A 15,361-nucleotide genomic window follows, 5' to 3' on the forward strand; every position below is an offset into this window, starting at 1 on the left:
ACTTTGTGTGAGAGAGAGATAAAAAGTACGATAGAGCATTCTAGCCCCACCCACCCTCGACGTAGTTAGCCAATAACACGCCCTCTGCGATGGCGGGGCTTAGCCTCCCTATCGATCAAACTGGAGGAGCGACGGCGGCTCCGTCCAATCACATCAAGAGGGCGGGCTTTCCGCTTCCGGGGCTTCGAGCCTCCTGACCGTCCTCCCTTTCGACTGACAGCCGCTTCGACCAATGGGAACGGCGAGGCGCGCCTGAGCGGCCCAATGGCCGCCAAACGGGCGGAGCGTGTCCCCTGAGGGAGATTCCAAGATGGCGGACTGTGCGTGAGGCGCGATCCTCGGCGCGCGGTTCCCTCTTGCCATGAAGGGCAAGGAGCGGTCCCCGGCCAAGGCCAAGCGCTCCCGGGGCGGAGGAGGCGGCGGAGGCGGAGAGGACTCTTCCTCGGTGAGAGGCGAGCGGAGCACCAAGAAGCCTAGCAACGGCGGCGGGAAAAGTAGCAGCGGCGGCGGCGGCGAGGGAGGTAGCAGTAGCAGCAGCCGTCGGAGCCTCCACTTGGAGAAGGCGAGCCGGGCCAGCAGCCGGGAGTATGAGGCGGCAGTGGGGGCGGGTGGCGGCGGAGGGAGCAGCCGTCACGGCTATGGCAACAGCAGCAGCAAGAACGCGGAGTCCTCCTCCTCGCGCGGAAGCAGCAGCCGCGGAGGCGGAGGAGGCGACTCCCGCGCGCCCCCCTCGGACTCCGCCAGCAGCGAGTACAAGACCCTGAAGATCAGCGAGCTGGGCTCCGCTCTGAGCGACGAGGCCATCGAGGACGGGCTCTTCCACGAGTTCAAGCGCTTCGGAGACGTCAGTGTCAAGATCAGCCGCCTCCCGCCCGGAACAGGCGCCGTCGACGAGCGGGTGGCCTTCGTCAACTTCCGGCGGCCCGAGGACGCCCGCGCCGCCAAGCACGCCCGGGGGCGCCTGGTCCTCTACGACCGGCCACTCAAGATCGAGGCCGTCTATGTCGGAGGAGGAGGAGGAGGGAGTGGGCGCCGCCGCAGCAGCCGTTCTCCGGCCATTTTGGACAAGGACTCCCCCTATGGAGCCACGGCGGTTGGGGTCGCGAGCGCTGCCCCCGCTGCCCTCAGGCACCCCCCGACGGGGGCGACACAGAGGGCCCTCTCGCCAGCCGGGGGAGGAGCGAGCCTCGGATACAGAGACTTCCGGCTGCAGCAGCTGGCCCTGGGCCGCCTGCCGCCCCCGCCTCTCCCTCGGGAGCTGGAGAGGGAGCGGGACTACGGGGGCTTCTACGACCGGGTCAGGCCCGCCTACAGCCTGGACCGTGTGGCCGGGGTGGCGGCAGCGGCGGCCTTCCGTGGGGTCGGTGGCACCGGCGCGGCCAGCGAGGAAGAGATAAGCCCAGAGGATGACCAGAGAGCCAACCGCACACTCTTTTTGGGCAACCTGGATATATCGGTGACAGAGTCAGACCTCCGGCGGGCTTTTGACCGCTTTGGGGTCATCACTGAGGTGGACATCAAGAGGCCCACCCGAGGTCAGACTAGCACCTATGGGTTTCTCAAGTTTGAGAACTTGGATATGGCACACAGGGCTAAGCTGGCCATGTCCGGTAAAGTGCTGCTGCGTAACCCTATCAAAATTGGCTACGGTAAGGCCACCCCTACCACGCGGCTTTGGGTCGGCGGCCTGGGGCCTTGGGTGCCGCTGGCTGCCCTCGCCAGGGAGTTTGACCGTTTTGGCACTATCCGTACTATTGACTATCGTAAAGGCGATTCTTGGGCCTACATCCAGTATGAAAGCTTGGATGCTGCACAAGCAGCTTGTACTCACATGCGTGGCTTTCCTTTGGGGGGACCAGATCGCCGTTTGAGGGTGGACTTTGCTGACACTGAGCATCGCTATCAGCAACCCTATTTGCAGCCTTTGCCACTTCCACCCCCAGGCCATTACGAGCTTGTAGCAGAAACATCTGCTTTTGGGGCCCATCGTGGAGCCCCTCCAGATCCACTCCGAGGTGCCCGGGACAGGACTCCACCACTTCTATATGATCGTGACAGAGATTTATATCCTGAAACAGAGTGGGTTCCTCCCCCACCCCCAGTTCGAGATAGGGGCAACAGAGCAACTGTTTATGATCCACTTGAAAGCCTGGAGCGCCGGCGAGATGGTTGGTCTCTAGAAAGAACTCGTGGGGAAAGGGAGTTAGGCAGCAGCAATAGGGACCCACCCAGAAAGCGAAGGCTAGTGGAAGATGGGCGGCATTTGGACCGTTCACCAGACAGTGAACGCTCATCTTCATCCCGCAAACGGCACTGTCCTGCTGCAGCTTCTCCACAAGACCGTAGTCCTGAACCAGGTATAGGCAGAGACCGCTATGGTAGTGATACAGAACGGCCATCTTCCCGTTTGCTTCTGTTGGATCGTCATTCCCCCATCAGGGAGTCACGTAGAGGTAGTTTGGAGAGAGGTCAGAGTGAAAAGCGTGACCACAAGAGTTCAGTAGAAAGGGAAAGAAAACATCGCACCCTCACGGTAGCTGCTGCCCAAGAGTGCAAGAGCCCAGCTAAAAAAGATGAACATGCTTCTGAAGGGAGCAGTGGTGGAGGATCTCGCTTGAAGCCTCCCCCTCAAAAGCAGCAACAGCAGGATGGAACCTCAAAGTCTGGGTCGACCCCCAAACTGTGCCTGGCCTGGCAAGGAATGCTTCTATTGAAGAACAGCAACTTCCCATCTAACATGCACCTACTTCAAGGAGATCTGAACGTGGCCAGCAGTCTTCTGGTGGAAGGAGCAACTGGTGGCAAAGTGGCCCAGCTAAAGATCACTCAGCGTCTCCGTTTGGACCAGCCTAAGTTGGATGAAGTTACTCGTCGCATCAAAGTGGCAGGGCCTAATGGATACGCTATTCTTCTGGCTGTGCCTGGAACCACAGACAACCGTGCCTCATCTGGGGCTGGTGAAGCTAACACCACCTCTACACAGCGTCCCCTCAGAAACCTGGTGTCCTATCTTAAACAAAAACAGGCAGCTGGAGTCATAAGCCTTCCAGTAGGAGGCAACAAAGACAAAGAAAACAGCGGGGTCTTGCATGCTTTCCCACCCTGTGATTTTTCTCAGCAGTTCCTGGATGCTACAGCCAAGGCCCTGGCTAAATCAGATGATGATTATTTGGTCATGATCATTGTCCGTGGTGCATCTTAAAGCCCTAATGCTTTTTTGTGTTCTGTCCTGCTGCTTCACACAGCCTCCCTTGTTTCAGTGTCTGCCAGGTGCTATGCGATAAGCCTTAGCCAGTCCCCAAAGTATAATTTTTAATTAGAGCCATAGCTAATGTCATTTCCCCATAATTTTCTTTAAATTCTTTAGAAGGCAGACATATTATCTGTTGAATAGTATGGCTAGACTACCTTTGGCTATCTTGCTGATGAGCAAGTAGCAATAAGGAAAGGTCTGCTTTAACTAAAATATGAAACCCAAAAACAAGTCTGACTCCCTCTTTTTTTAGCTTTTAACTTTTTGTCCTTTTTCATTTCATAACTTTAAAGTAGTTATAAAAATCTCCTCCATACACTTTCACATCTAAATTGACTGATTTAAAGCATTAATGTCATGGCTTATGTAGACATCACCGTAAGAAGATAAGCAAATGCTCATTCTGAGCCCTGTGAGCATTCAATGAAGGCCTTGAGTCTGTAACCTTGAAATCAAAATCATCCCTGTGTCAAGAATCTGAAATTTAAGTTTGAGTTGAATTGACTCACAGTTGACTTCCCTGAGGCAGCTGACACTTTAGCCTTTGTGGTTACACTATAGACTTCTTTTGCTGGGTGGTAGTTTTTGTCAAGTTCCCAGAAATGCATGCCCATGAGGAATGTTTCTAAGAGGTTGATTCTTTTCCTTTTACCCTTTTATTCATTTGAGGTTGCAGTATAACACATGATTAAAAAAAAAACAGAGAGCTTTGTTACAATCTGTGAACATCTTGCACTTCAGTATGCAAGAAGTAGGCACTTTTCACAGAGCTGACCATTTGCATTTTTGTTACTTTCCATTGCTAAATATGTTGGTCACGGTGAATTCCAAAATGTAACTTGGAATTTTTTTTCAGAGATGGCACTTAAGTTCTGCCACACAGCTGTTTCAATATCAGTTTATTCCCCTGACAATGAAAAGGAATGCTACCTGCTAGATATTTTCAGGTAAAATATAATGGGCATTATGCAAGTCTGAATTGCTTTATTTTAATCTTGACATTATGCAGTCATTTTGTCTTTCCAGATGTTGACAAAGCAGATCAGTTTATTCAAAGAACATAATTTGTTTGGGAAAATGAGCATTTTTAAAGAAAACAAAGAAAGATACAGTTCTTTACAAACCTTTCAGAGGCTAGAGAAGCTATATGGCTTCAGATGCCCAGTCTATTCATTGATCAAAAAAGAACAACACCCTATTAGTTTTCTGTGCCATTGTATCTGAGGAAGAAAAAAAGTTTTTTTTTTTTTTACTTATTGTAAAACAGCTCTGCCAGGTATAAATCAGTACAGTTCTTTGAAATGTGGCTTAGTTAAAAACTGCTTCTTGGTGTTCTACAGAATGGGAATTGTACAGCCCTAGAGACTGTAACTCACATCAGTGCTAATATTGTAGCCAATGATGAGGCATGTTGGGAGTGGCTGTTCAGTAACACCTGGAGGGATGCACAATTCCTGCCACTAGAACAGTATATTAGAAGCATGTCCTTAAAGTTACTTTTAAGAGTGGAGTGTCACTTCTGAAACCAGATTGCCCTTCTAAATCTGATGAGGAGTAGTTATAAGTTTGAATAATGTTAATTTACAATACAAATATCAGTTGTCCTGTAATGCAGGAAAATATTGAACGGCAGACATAAAAGTCTAGCCATTGCTCTTACTCATGCAAAGCCCAGCCAGTGCTCTTAGCAGTAATGAGAACTGATGATAAGTATATTTTGAAATGGTTGGCATAGTCTGAAGGAGATACTTCATATATTCTCCACTTCCAAACAGTGTCAGCAGGATAGGTTTATGTTGCTGGTTTTGCAGAACATGAATATTGGTGGGTTATCCATTGTGAATGTCAAGCACTAGTAGTATATATAGTGAATTCTCTTACTAAATATGTTTGGAGAAGGATGTCTTTGTTGGTTTAATGGGTTATTTAAAGAAGATCACCCATGTAAACTGTTCAAAACAAATCACCTTGATCTGATTCAGGTTCAGAATATGTATAAATATACTTGTTAACATCAAAGTGTTATCTACTGGTGTCAGCAAAAATCTACACCATGGTTTTCTATTCTTCCTTGGAAATGAAAAACAAATTATGTTCATTGCTGCTTATGTTATGAGTTAAATGTTACATGAAATAGGCAGTTTTTTTCTTTAGTAAAAAATTATTGGTCTGTTCATAGCTATTGGAGGAAAAAGGATTTCAGGAGCTTTTCATAGGCTAAAATGGTTGACAAGCAACATTATATGATAAACACCTAGGCAAAACTATTATAAAATCTAAATACAGTCAGTTTTGGTTGCATAACACTGCAGTGCACCTAGGAAAAGAACTACCCAGAAAATAACTAAAGTTACTGTTAATGCCACTTCTGCAGAGAAGAAAAAAGATTACTTATCTCTGTGTATGGCATTATAAAGCTTAAGTTGGAGTAATGTGTATTTGAATGCAGCATGTCTTTACAAATCTTGTTTCCATCCTTTATAGTGTGGCTTTAGAATGAAAAATGTTATTTTTTTCAGAAGTATTTAACAGCCACTTTTGCTACTTAATGGAAAGCCTTAAGTGGCCTACTTTTATTATATTTTAAATTCTTACAATTAGAAACTTACAGTTGAAAACAACTGTTCATCAGTTTCTGTGCATGTTTGAAAGTTCAGCCTATAGATTGCTGTTGGCTGGCAGTGTGGCATGAATTTAAGGCTACCTCATTGTTGTGAGATCCACTAATGTGTTCTGTACAGTAGTTTCCTCTTTTGGGGAACACTGACATCACCACTGGGAATGGATGCAAGACAAACATTTGTAAAGCAATCTGTAGTGTGAATCACTTCTTCCCAAGAGATAGAAGGTGGAAAGGAATTAACTTCCTTGGACAACTTAAGCCAGCAGTGGTAGTATGGCTATATTTGAGAGCAAAAGAGTATGAGGAAATATACAAAATATAACTAGGCATTGAATTGTAAATGGATACAAACTCCTAAATGTTGCCACCAAAATGAACACAAGTTCAGTAAATGTGGGCTGCCTTAAAAATGACTTAATTTGAAGACAATTGGTTGGAAATTAGAAAATTCTAAATCAACTATGTTTGTTAATTTACCTGGCTTCAGATTTATTTTCTTTGGATAAATGTAAGAATAGATAGTTCAGGGGTGCCACTGTGAAGGGAAATATTTCCAGTTTTACTCATCCAAGTGTAAAAATTTGGAAAAACTGGTAAAATGCATACAAATATAGGAGAAAAAATCTGATTTATCTGGTTGGCTTTTTTTCTCTTCCAGTATCTAGTAAGCCTAAACAAAAAAGTATGTGTGTGTGTATATATATATATATATATGTATGTATATATATATATATATATATATATATCTCAAACAGAATGCTAAATTTCATGTTCTTGTTTGACTTTCCTTTTTGAAAATAAGAGAAATAGTGTGAACTGTAAAAAGAAAAATATTGTCCTGAGTTTTTAAACCCCTGAATTGCTCATTGTGCATCTGTATACAAAGGTGAATTCATTACAAAGATTCTGTGCCAGTGGAGGGTTATTGGTACGTTCAGATTTTACCAATAATATTGAGTATAAGCCTTGTAGTCTTATAAATTGTCTGTAAACATAGGGAGAGGGCAAGTCTATTGTAAACATATGTGCTGAATAACCTCTTCTTTCCTCCTGAAAGCAAGGCTATTGAACTGCCGAAGATGACAAGGGATTCCAAGCTCTTATGGACCTTTGCGAAGAAAACCTGTGGTTTATGTGGAATATACATGGGCCTCATGGAAGAAAGCTTATCTGTTTAGTATTTGTGCATTTTACTAAAATGGCAGCTTTAAAAAGTTGTGTATCTGCTATTGTGATGCCAATGCCCGTGTTTTTAAGTGGAAAATTGACCTCTTTGCTTTGTGCTGTGTACACAAGATTTCTGCAAAAGTAAAGGAAAAAACCTTTTTATGGCTCACACAGCTTAAAATGGCTGTCACTCAAAACATGCGCTCACAGTTGAGCTGATTTTGTTTCATTCTAAATAAATTGTTTCTTTTGAGGAAAGTGGTTTTTCTGCCTGGAAATGAATTGACCACAAACCTTTGACCCCTTTGTTTGCAGCTGTGGGGGTACTTTGCTGCTGCTCCTGCAGATTCTGCTCCTCCTCCTCGATCTGATAGTTGTGGGTCTCACACAAGAAGCAGGGAGACCTACGCTTTGATATTGACCATCCTGGTGTATGAGATCTGAAGAAAATCTAGTCTGTTGTGTTGCTGTGTCCCCTTGTTTACAGTGAATGGGGATCAATGGCTGCTATCTCCTCATCTTTACGAGGAAATGGTGCTGTTGCTGGCATGCAAGAAGCAGGGAAAGCATCTTAAGTCTCAGAACAGTGTGCAGATCTGGGACTGTTGATTTTGAAGAGCTGGAGATCCTGAATTTTAAGTTCTTGATTTGTTTTGTTCACCTAACTTGTTTGGCCTTAGTTCTGATTTTAGTTTGAAGAAAGTTTGAAATTGCATTGCATCTTGTGCATAACCTTTTCACCAAATTGAAAAAAGAAAAAAGTAACTCATAAAAAATTAAGTGATAGCACGGTTCCAGACACACTTGAAGAGCTCCTCCACCTCCAGGGGCTTTTCACCAGAGTTATGCAGTCCTGGGTGTAGTTCTGAATGGATGAAGAGTTCCTGAGAGCTAGAGTGCTGGCATTTAAAACCTGTACCATTGGTATTGGTGCTGTTACTTGACCAGTTTTGAAGCAAATGCTCTACACACCTTGGACATGCATGCAACCTTGATCGTTTCGTAGGTACCACTGCAAACATGTAGTTTGTAATACAGATGAGAGGAGGAAAAAGTGGTGACACTTTGAAAATAATATGCTATAATTCCTGCATTTGGGGATATTGAGCTTTGGAAAGCTGTTCCCATGTTGCAGGAGTACAACCCTTTGCTGCAGGAGACTCCTGGGTACATCTGAGGACACCACCAGAGGTCAAGAGGAAGCGAACAGTGCTGCACCTGCACCGTGGCTGCAGAAACTGCATTTGTTTGCCAGTCTCTTAGAATTAACTAGTTGCCATTTGACATGCAGATGGAAGACATCTGGAATGCAAGCTTGCTCGGGTTGCCTTGAAATGTTTTAACCTATTGTGGATAAAGAACGCTAGCACTGTCCTGTATCCCCACAGGATGATTGCTAGACAGCAGGTACTTTTCAACAAAGGATGCAACGATTGTGTTCTGCCAAATATGTGTTCCCATGGCAAACTGCTGTATAAAACTTAAACAGGTAAGGGGATTTTAAGAGGTCAAACTAAATTGTAATTCTAGGGAACTGGGTTGACTGCTTTTAGGCTTTTCTCATGGCCTGAATCTAGGTTTCCGGTTTCCTCTCACTAACTCGCTTCACCTAAGCATAATTATTTTCAGCACAGTTGAATACTAATTTGATAGGATTCAGTGTCACTTCTCACTTTGTCCATGAAGTTTTCTTTCATACTGCAAGTAGTGTCGACAGTAATACATTGGTCCTAATAATAAATGCTGGTATACCTATGAGGTAAATTAAGACAGGTGGTTAAAAGGAATGATTCTCACATGATGACTTTTACATGTTAGTGGACACCATTTTTTGGTAGAAGCCATCATGTGAAGGTCTGCATATGCTGCTGTGTGTACAACAGCCAAATAGATAAGTATGTGCATTCGTGAGCATTCCTTTTATTATATAGATTAGATCTAGGAAGGTCATTGTATGTGAAGAGGTGGTCAGTCTTCCTTAAATAGCAGAACTTACTATTAGCATACTTTAGGTCTTGAGGAATGCTAGAGCAGCTTACTGTAAAATTGCCTGATACAAATATACATACGTAGTTGTAAATTTCTGCATCGGTGTCCTAGATTTGCCAAATAGCTAAAATTTTAGCTGAAGTACCTTTTATTATTACAAGAAAACAGTCTGTTTAAAGGGGTGAATTAAAGGGGTGAATTAATGTAGTTACAACTCAAGCAATTGGGATCTTGTGCAATACAATTATGTGCATGTCTACTGAGGTAAATTCCACTCAGTGGGATTTATTCCCAACTAGGCCTACATATTATTGTAGTCTGTTGATATTATTATTATTATTATTATTATTTGAAGAAGTGAATGGTAGGTGGACTTAGCAAATAGGAATTATTCACAAATAGCAGTCTGCTTTATGTGTAACATTACTTTGGTATATTCTTTTGAGCTGAATTCTGATTTCTTTTGAATACCTGAACATTTGAATGTACTTCTCTATTATTTTCCCTAGTATCTTTTAACTGCACTTCATTTGTGTTCCTGGACAATGCTCCAATGGCTATCCATAATAGTGAGTTATTTTTTCACAGGGTTGCTCAACCCCTCTGGACTGGTTTGAGGGACACCTTTGTCTGGAAGGTAACCATACATTTTTTCTTAATGCTGAAATGCTGCTGCTTAAGTTGGCTTGGACTGTGGCATATCACAAACAGAAATATAAATGCAACTCTGAGCTTGCCAGCAGACACATAATTCTTTGAACACTGAGCCTATGTTTCTTTAGAACTGTAAAACAATAGTTTATGTGGTTGCCATTCAATATATTATTAAGTGCATGATTCAGCCATAATTACTTGTTCTAAAGTCCCATTGATTTCTTGGGGGGGGGGGGTGTGGAGAAAATATGCTTATTTCTCTAGTGAAATCAATAGAACTGAAAAGTGCTTAGTTTCAGCTGGTCTGTGTTTTAAGAACAGTATGACATTTCTAAAATCAAATTTTGAAAGTAAATTTTGTTTTACAATCCAAACTAATTTGAATGAAAGTATTTTATAAGGTAATTTTATAGATAGATATAAATGATGAACCAACCAAATTAAAATATTTTCAATCAATAAGATGACCTGCAGCTGAGAATATTCTGAAAATTTTCTGGATAACCAGTTGTTATGCTTCTTATTTGTAGCATCTGTGAAGAAGAGTTGGGAAGTACCTCTAGAAGTGACACGTTAAGCTTTAGCATTATATTTTCTGTAATCTTTTAATAGCAAGAGCAGATGCATTCAGAGAGATACAGCTTTAGATTTTCTGTTATCTTTTAATAGCAAGAGCAGTTGGATTCAAAGAGAGCTTACTTCAGTTTTATTTACATGTTGCAGTAAGCCATGATTTATCAGGATGTGCACCAACTATAGCAAGCCTTGGGCCTGTCTGCTCTGTAACCAGGAGAATAACTGGGCACTTTTACTTCTGATTTTATTTAAACATTGCTCCTGTTTTGTGCAAATGGGGTATTGGAGTTTGCACTTAATTGTAGCTAGTTTAAACAAGCTACTTCCTGAAATTGGCTTGTTGGAAACTGACTATAGTTAGTGCCAAACCATGATCGTTGGTTTGGTTGAAACAATAAGCAAAGTCTTTCTAATCACCTTCTCTACTGCACAGGAGAAAGTGTGAGTCCAAAACTTGCTGAATCGCATGCAGATCACGATAAGCCACATTTTCCCATGATTTATGGAGCTTCTCTTTATACCCTTCATAAATCTAGTAAATCGCAATGGATATGAATATTTATTTAAAGGTTTTTACATTCTAATACTGGCTTAATTTTAGCAACGAGGGAAAAGATATGGATGTAGATTCTTCTGTGCACTTCTGTGCACTTAATTTTTTTAGATGGCAGAAAGGATATAATATCCTTACTGAGTTGATATATTTCTGATTCCTTAACCTAGAATTCTGGAAATTAGTTGTAGAAGAAGATAGATTGTAATATCTGAGTGAGTGATTGAATAATTTCTGGTGTGCCACCTAGTACCTGTTAGTAGCTGGAATTCTCATGAAAAAAACAGCACTTTGTCTGAAACAGAAAGGCACTTAGGACTTTTAAGCAAAAGGGTGCAGTTTAATATAAGCTAGTTCTGCCTTAATTATCATGATACCCTAGGGGATCATATTTTCTGTTTACTTTTTGTGTATTTAAAAAACATTGGTGAACCATTGGAATTGGATTTCTGTATTGTTTCTGAAAGAAGGAAGACATGTTAAATGTGGAGTCCTGTATTCTGTAAGGGCTTTACAGGAAATGGATTGTGAGAAATCATTTTTCTCATTACTATTTCATTTGTCCCTTTAAAGATTATTCAGATTTTAAGGATACTATTTTGACCAATCTGATAACATGAAGACTTTATATTAGTATCTGGCAATGCATCTTGATTGGGGCATTGACATAACAGTAAATAAAAGATCTCATTAACTGTTCTTTAGGGGTAATAGGAATGAGCATATAAATTATGCTTTGTTTCATGCTCCTAGGGTACCGTATATAAAAAATATAGGTCGACTTCATGTATAAGTCGAGGGCACGTTTTGGGGCTAAAATTATAGATTTTTCTATGAGTTGTGGATAAGTCGAGGGCAGAACTTAGGGGCATATAGCAAAGGATCTAAAGGACGAAGCAAAGCAAAACATTGTCAAAGAACTTGCAAAATTCCAGCAAACAACTCTTTGTGCTTACTCTTAAGGCTAGATGGATGAGAGGATAAAGGGGATTGGTACTTCCAGCTTTTCACCAGGGGATGGTTCCTTCTTATATATAAGAGTTAAGAGACAGTACTTACCCATGGATAAGTCGACTCAGGTTTTTGGGTCAATTTTTTGACCTAAATTTCTAGACTTATACATGAGTATATACAGTATATTAAACATAAGCAGGTAATGATAATGGTTTGCAGTATAATCCTTGCTTGGCCATTCTAGTGCTTATCCAATTCACAATGACCATAACAAATTGGAGAGATGAGCCAAAACTAACAAAATGAATTTCAGCGGGGAGAAATGAGAAGTCCTACATTGAGGAAGAAAAATGAAATGAAGTGAATGATGGTTGCCACTTGGCTTGACAACAGTACATGTAAAAGAGATCTAGGAGTCTTAGTAGTAGTTAACAGTGTGATGCAGTAGCTTTAAAAGACCATCCGATTCTAGGCTGCATTTATAGGCATATAGTGTCTAGATCTGGGGAGGTAATAGTACCACTCTATTCTGCTTTGGTCAGACCGCACCTGGAATACTGTGTCCAGTTGTGGGCACCATAGGTCATAAAAGGACATTAATAAGCTGGAGTGTGTCCAGAGGAGGGTGAACAAAATGTTGAAAGGTCTGGAAACCATGTCCTATGAGGAGCAATTTAGGGAGCTGGGTATGTTTAGCCTAGAGAAGAGAAAGTTAAGTGGTAACACGATAGCCATGTTTAAATATTTGAAAAGACATCATATTGAAGAAGCAAGCTTGTTTTTTGCTGTTCCAGAGACTAGGACACAGAGCAATGGATTCAAACTCCAGGAAAAGAGATTCCACCTACACATTCGGAAGAACTTTCTGATTTTAAGAGCTGTTCAACCGTGGAATACTCTGCCTTGGAGTGTGATGAAGTCTCCTTTTGAGGTTTTTTAAACAGGCTGGATGACTATCTGTTGGGAGTGCTTTGTGTATTCTTGCATGGCAGGGAGACGATTGCTCTTCCAATTCTATGACAAAGAGAGAATCTGGAGAATTGCTTTTGTTTTTCAGATAAGTTTGTAAATGGCAAAGGGATGTCAGCATGCCCCCTACAACTTCAATGACTGGACATTGGGAAATATGAATAGAATGTCCATCATATAGTAGAGAATGGGATTTTGGTACCCTTGATAGTGTTTTGCTCCATGAGTAATTGAACTAGAATAAATTATTGAAAATAAGAAGAGCATGTAAACAGATTTAATTTAAGTAGTTAGCAAAAGTTAATTTCATATATAATTTTGATTTATTTTTTTTTGTGAAGAGTATACACAGTCTTTCACTTAAAGCCAGTCATAATTTTGTTTGTGGCAGCTGAAATTACAAAATAAATAAATAAATAAATGGAGAAGAAAATGCCTTACTCAAGTTTTCTAACTTAATTTTCTTTATTTTTGTCAAGAAAGCACTTCAGATTGACTTCTGGTATATTTGGTCTTATAACTTAGCAAGTTGCTGTTGCCAGGAACCTGCCAGAAATATCTTTATCTTCACTTTTCTAAACCTGTTAAGTGGATATATCTTATGATCCTAAGTTGTTAGTAAAAACCACATAGGTTTACAATGTGAATTCAGATCAAAGAGGATAATGATAAGCAGGCTAGGGCAGTCATCTCTTCAGGTTGTATCTTGCATAATTTGCTGTGTTTGTCCATTTCCATTGCCTTGCACACTTGAGATAAAAAAATTGTAGTGTCTATTTCCAGACAACTCTAAATTATATTGGCCTGTTACAGATTGCCAAAATAAAGCTGCTTCAGGTCTCTTTGGAGGTGTGCTATTTAAATGATGCATGCATCCTAAGAATCCAGAAGCTGCAGCAAAGCTGCACTCCAGTGCTTAGGAATGGAGTGTGGCTTTGGCGTGACCTCCGGACTCTTAGGACCCATGCATCATTTAAATAGCATACCTCCAAAGAGACCCGAAGCAGCTTTATTTTGGCAGTCTGTAACAGGCCATTGTTGCAAACTCAAGCTTGTTTAGAGGACTGGTTAGTTTTAAAACAACAAATGTGACTTCAAAGGGTACAGCAGTTGGACCCCAGGCTGAAGTTAAATTGTGTTAGATATTATAAGTTCAAGGGTTAGAATTGTGTACCCAGTATATGTTGTTAAATAGCAGTTCCTACTGTTCCTTACCATTGCTGTGCTAGCTACATTTATGCATTCTGGAGGTCTCCACACTTCCCATCCCTGTTCAAGTCATAACTAAATTTTAGTTTGTGGCAATGCTACCTAGCATTGTGTCTCACAGGACCTAGAGGATCACATGCTCCTTATCCCTACTTTATGGACAAATTCTTATTTATTGCAGTTGGAGTATATAGTTTTCTTATGTATGACCTGTAGTTTAATACAAACAAAAACCCACCAAACAGTGATACCTTTATTGGCCAACTGAAATGCACAATATACTTGTTGCAAGCTTTTGAAGCTCCACTGGCTTCTTCATCAGGCAAGATGTTACATAGCAAACAGGAGAAAAATTAGAGATGTTAGTAAGATGCCTGCATTTTGTTTCTTCTGTCCTTAGTTAAGATGGTATGGGGAGGGTATCTTTAGCAGCCTGGCCCCTCCTCCTCTCTCCTCCTCTGGCCATGGGGCAATTGGGCAAAGTCCAAGAAATTTAAAGTCCATTTCCATATCAACAAGGACTCATCTTTTAAAGAGGAGTCCTTGTTGATATGGAAATGGACTTTAAGTTTGGTATGTAACATCTTGCCTGATGAAGAAGTCAGAGGAACTTTGAAAGCTTGCAACAAGTATATTGTGCATTTCAGTTGGCCAATAAAGGTATCACTGTTCGGTGGATTTTTGTATGAATTTACTAAATGGAAAACACAGCTACCCCCTGCATGTTTTCTGTAGTTTAATAGTGATTTTACGATACATTGAATATGTTCCATTAGTAATATGCTGAATTTCTCTCATTTCCTATTATTAGTACTAGGAATTTGTTGAGCTGAGTATCATCCCATTTTGAACTCAAGTACAGTATGAAGTTGGGAATATTCTGCTTTGCCAGGGTGAACACTCGAGGGCAGGAGTGGCAGCTCATATGTAATCAACTTACTTCTACAAAAGGTCTAGGGTGGTAGAGGATGGGAAATAAGGAGTATATTATGGGGCAAAGCATTTTCTTATCTGCTTCACGCCATAATCTTCCATGTATTTCCACCAGATCCAGGCTTATAACACTCTAAGCTTGTTGAATTTCTGGTTTGGGAAACCATATGGCAATGAGGGAGTAGAATTGGTCAACTTGAATTGTGGTGGGAAGTGAAAGATGCCAAAGAGAGGGAAGAGAAGCTGTCTGAGGGGCTGAGACCAGAGCAGTGATTCTGTACTGCTTATTTGAGGATACTTAAGGAGTTGATGTTGCCGGTGACACTGATTTTTGTTATTCTGCTTCTGCTGCCTAATTTAGAACTAGTGGTGAGGAAAATAACCAACCATAACTTTATGGCTAAAGCTACTGATGTCTTCCTTATTACACTAGGATCATAGAATCATAGAGTTGGAAGAATCATAGAATCATAGAGTTGGA

General features: G+C 41.6%; 1 protein-coding gene across 1 annotated transcript; it reads left to right on the forward strand.

The window, feature by feature from the left end:
• The first annotated feature begins 304 nt into the window (after positions 1-304).
• On the forward strand, positions 305-7,301 carry RBM15 (RNA binding motif protein 15). Its single transcript, XM_042462666.1, has 2 exons — positions 305-4,200; positions 6,934-7,301. The coding sequence occupies exon 1, from the start codon at positions 362-364 to the stop codon at positions 3,200-3,202; it is 2,841 nt and encodes a 946-aa protein (XP_042318600.1). The 5' UTR covers positions 305-361; the 3' UTR covers positions 3,203-4,200; positions 6,934-7,301.
• Positions 7,302-15,361: the final 8,060 nt, after the last annotated feature.

Source organism: Sceloporus undulatus, chromosome 4 (assembly GCF_019175285.1).
Source record: "Sceloporus undulatus isolate JIND9_A2432 ecotype Alabama chromosome 4, SceUnd_v1.1, whole genome shotgun sequence".
Lineage (NCBI taxonomy): Eukaryota > Metazoa > Chordata > Lepidosauria > Squamata > Phrynosomatidae > Sceloporus > Sceloporus undulatus.

Bases quoted from the DNA above. Each gene is read 5' to 3' on its own strand.
- RBM15 (XM_042462666.1), top strand. From the start codon at position 362: ATGAAGGGCAAGGAGCGGTCCCCGGCCAAGGCCAAGCGCTCCCGGGGC.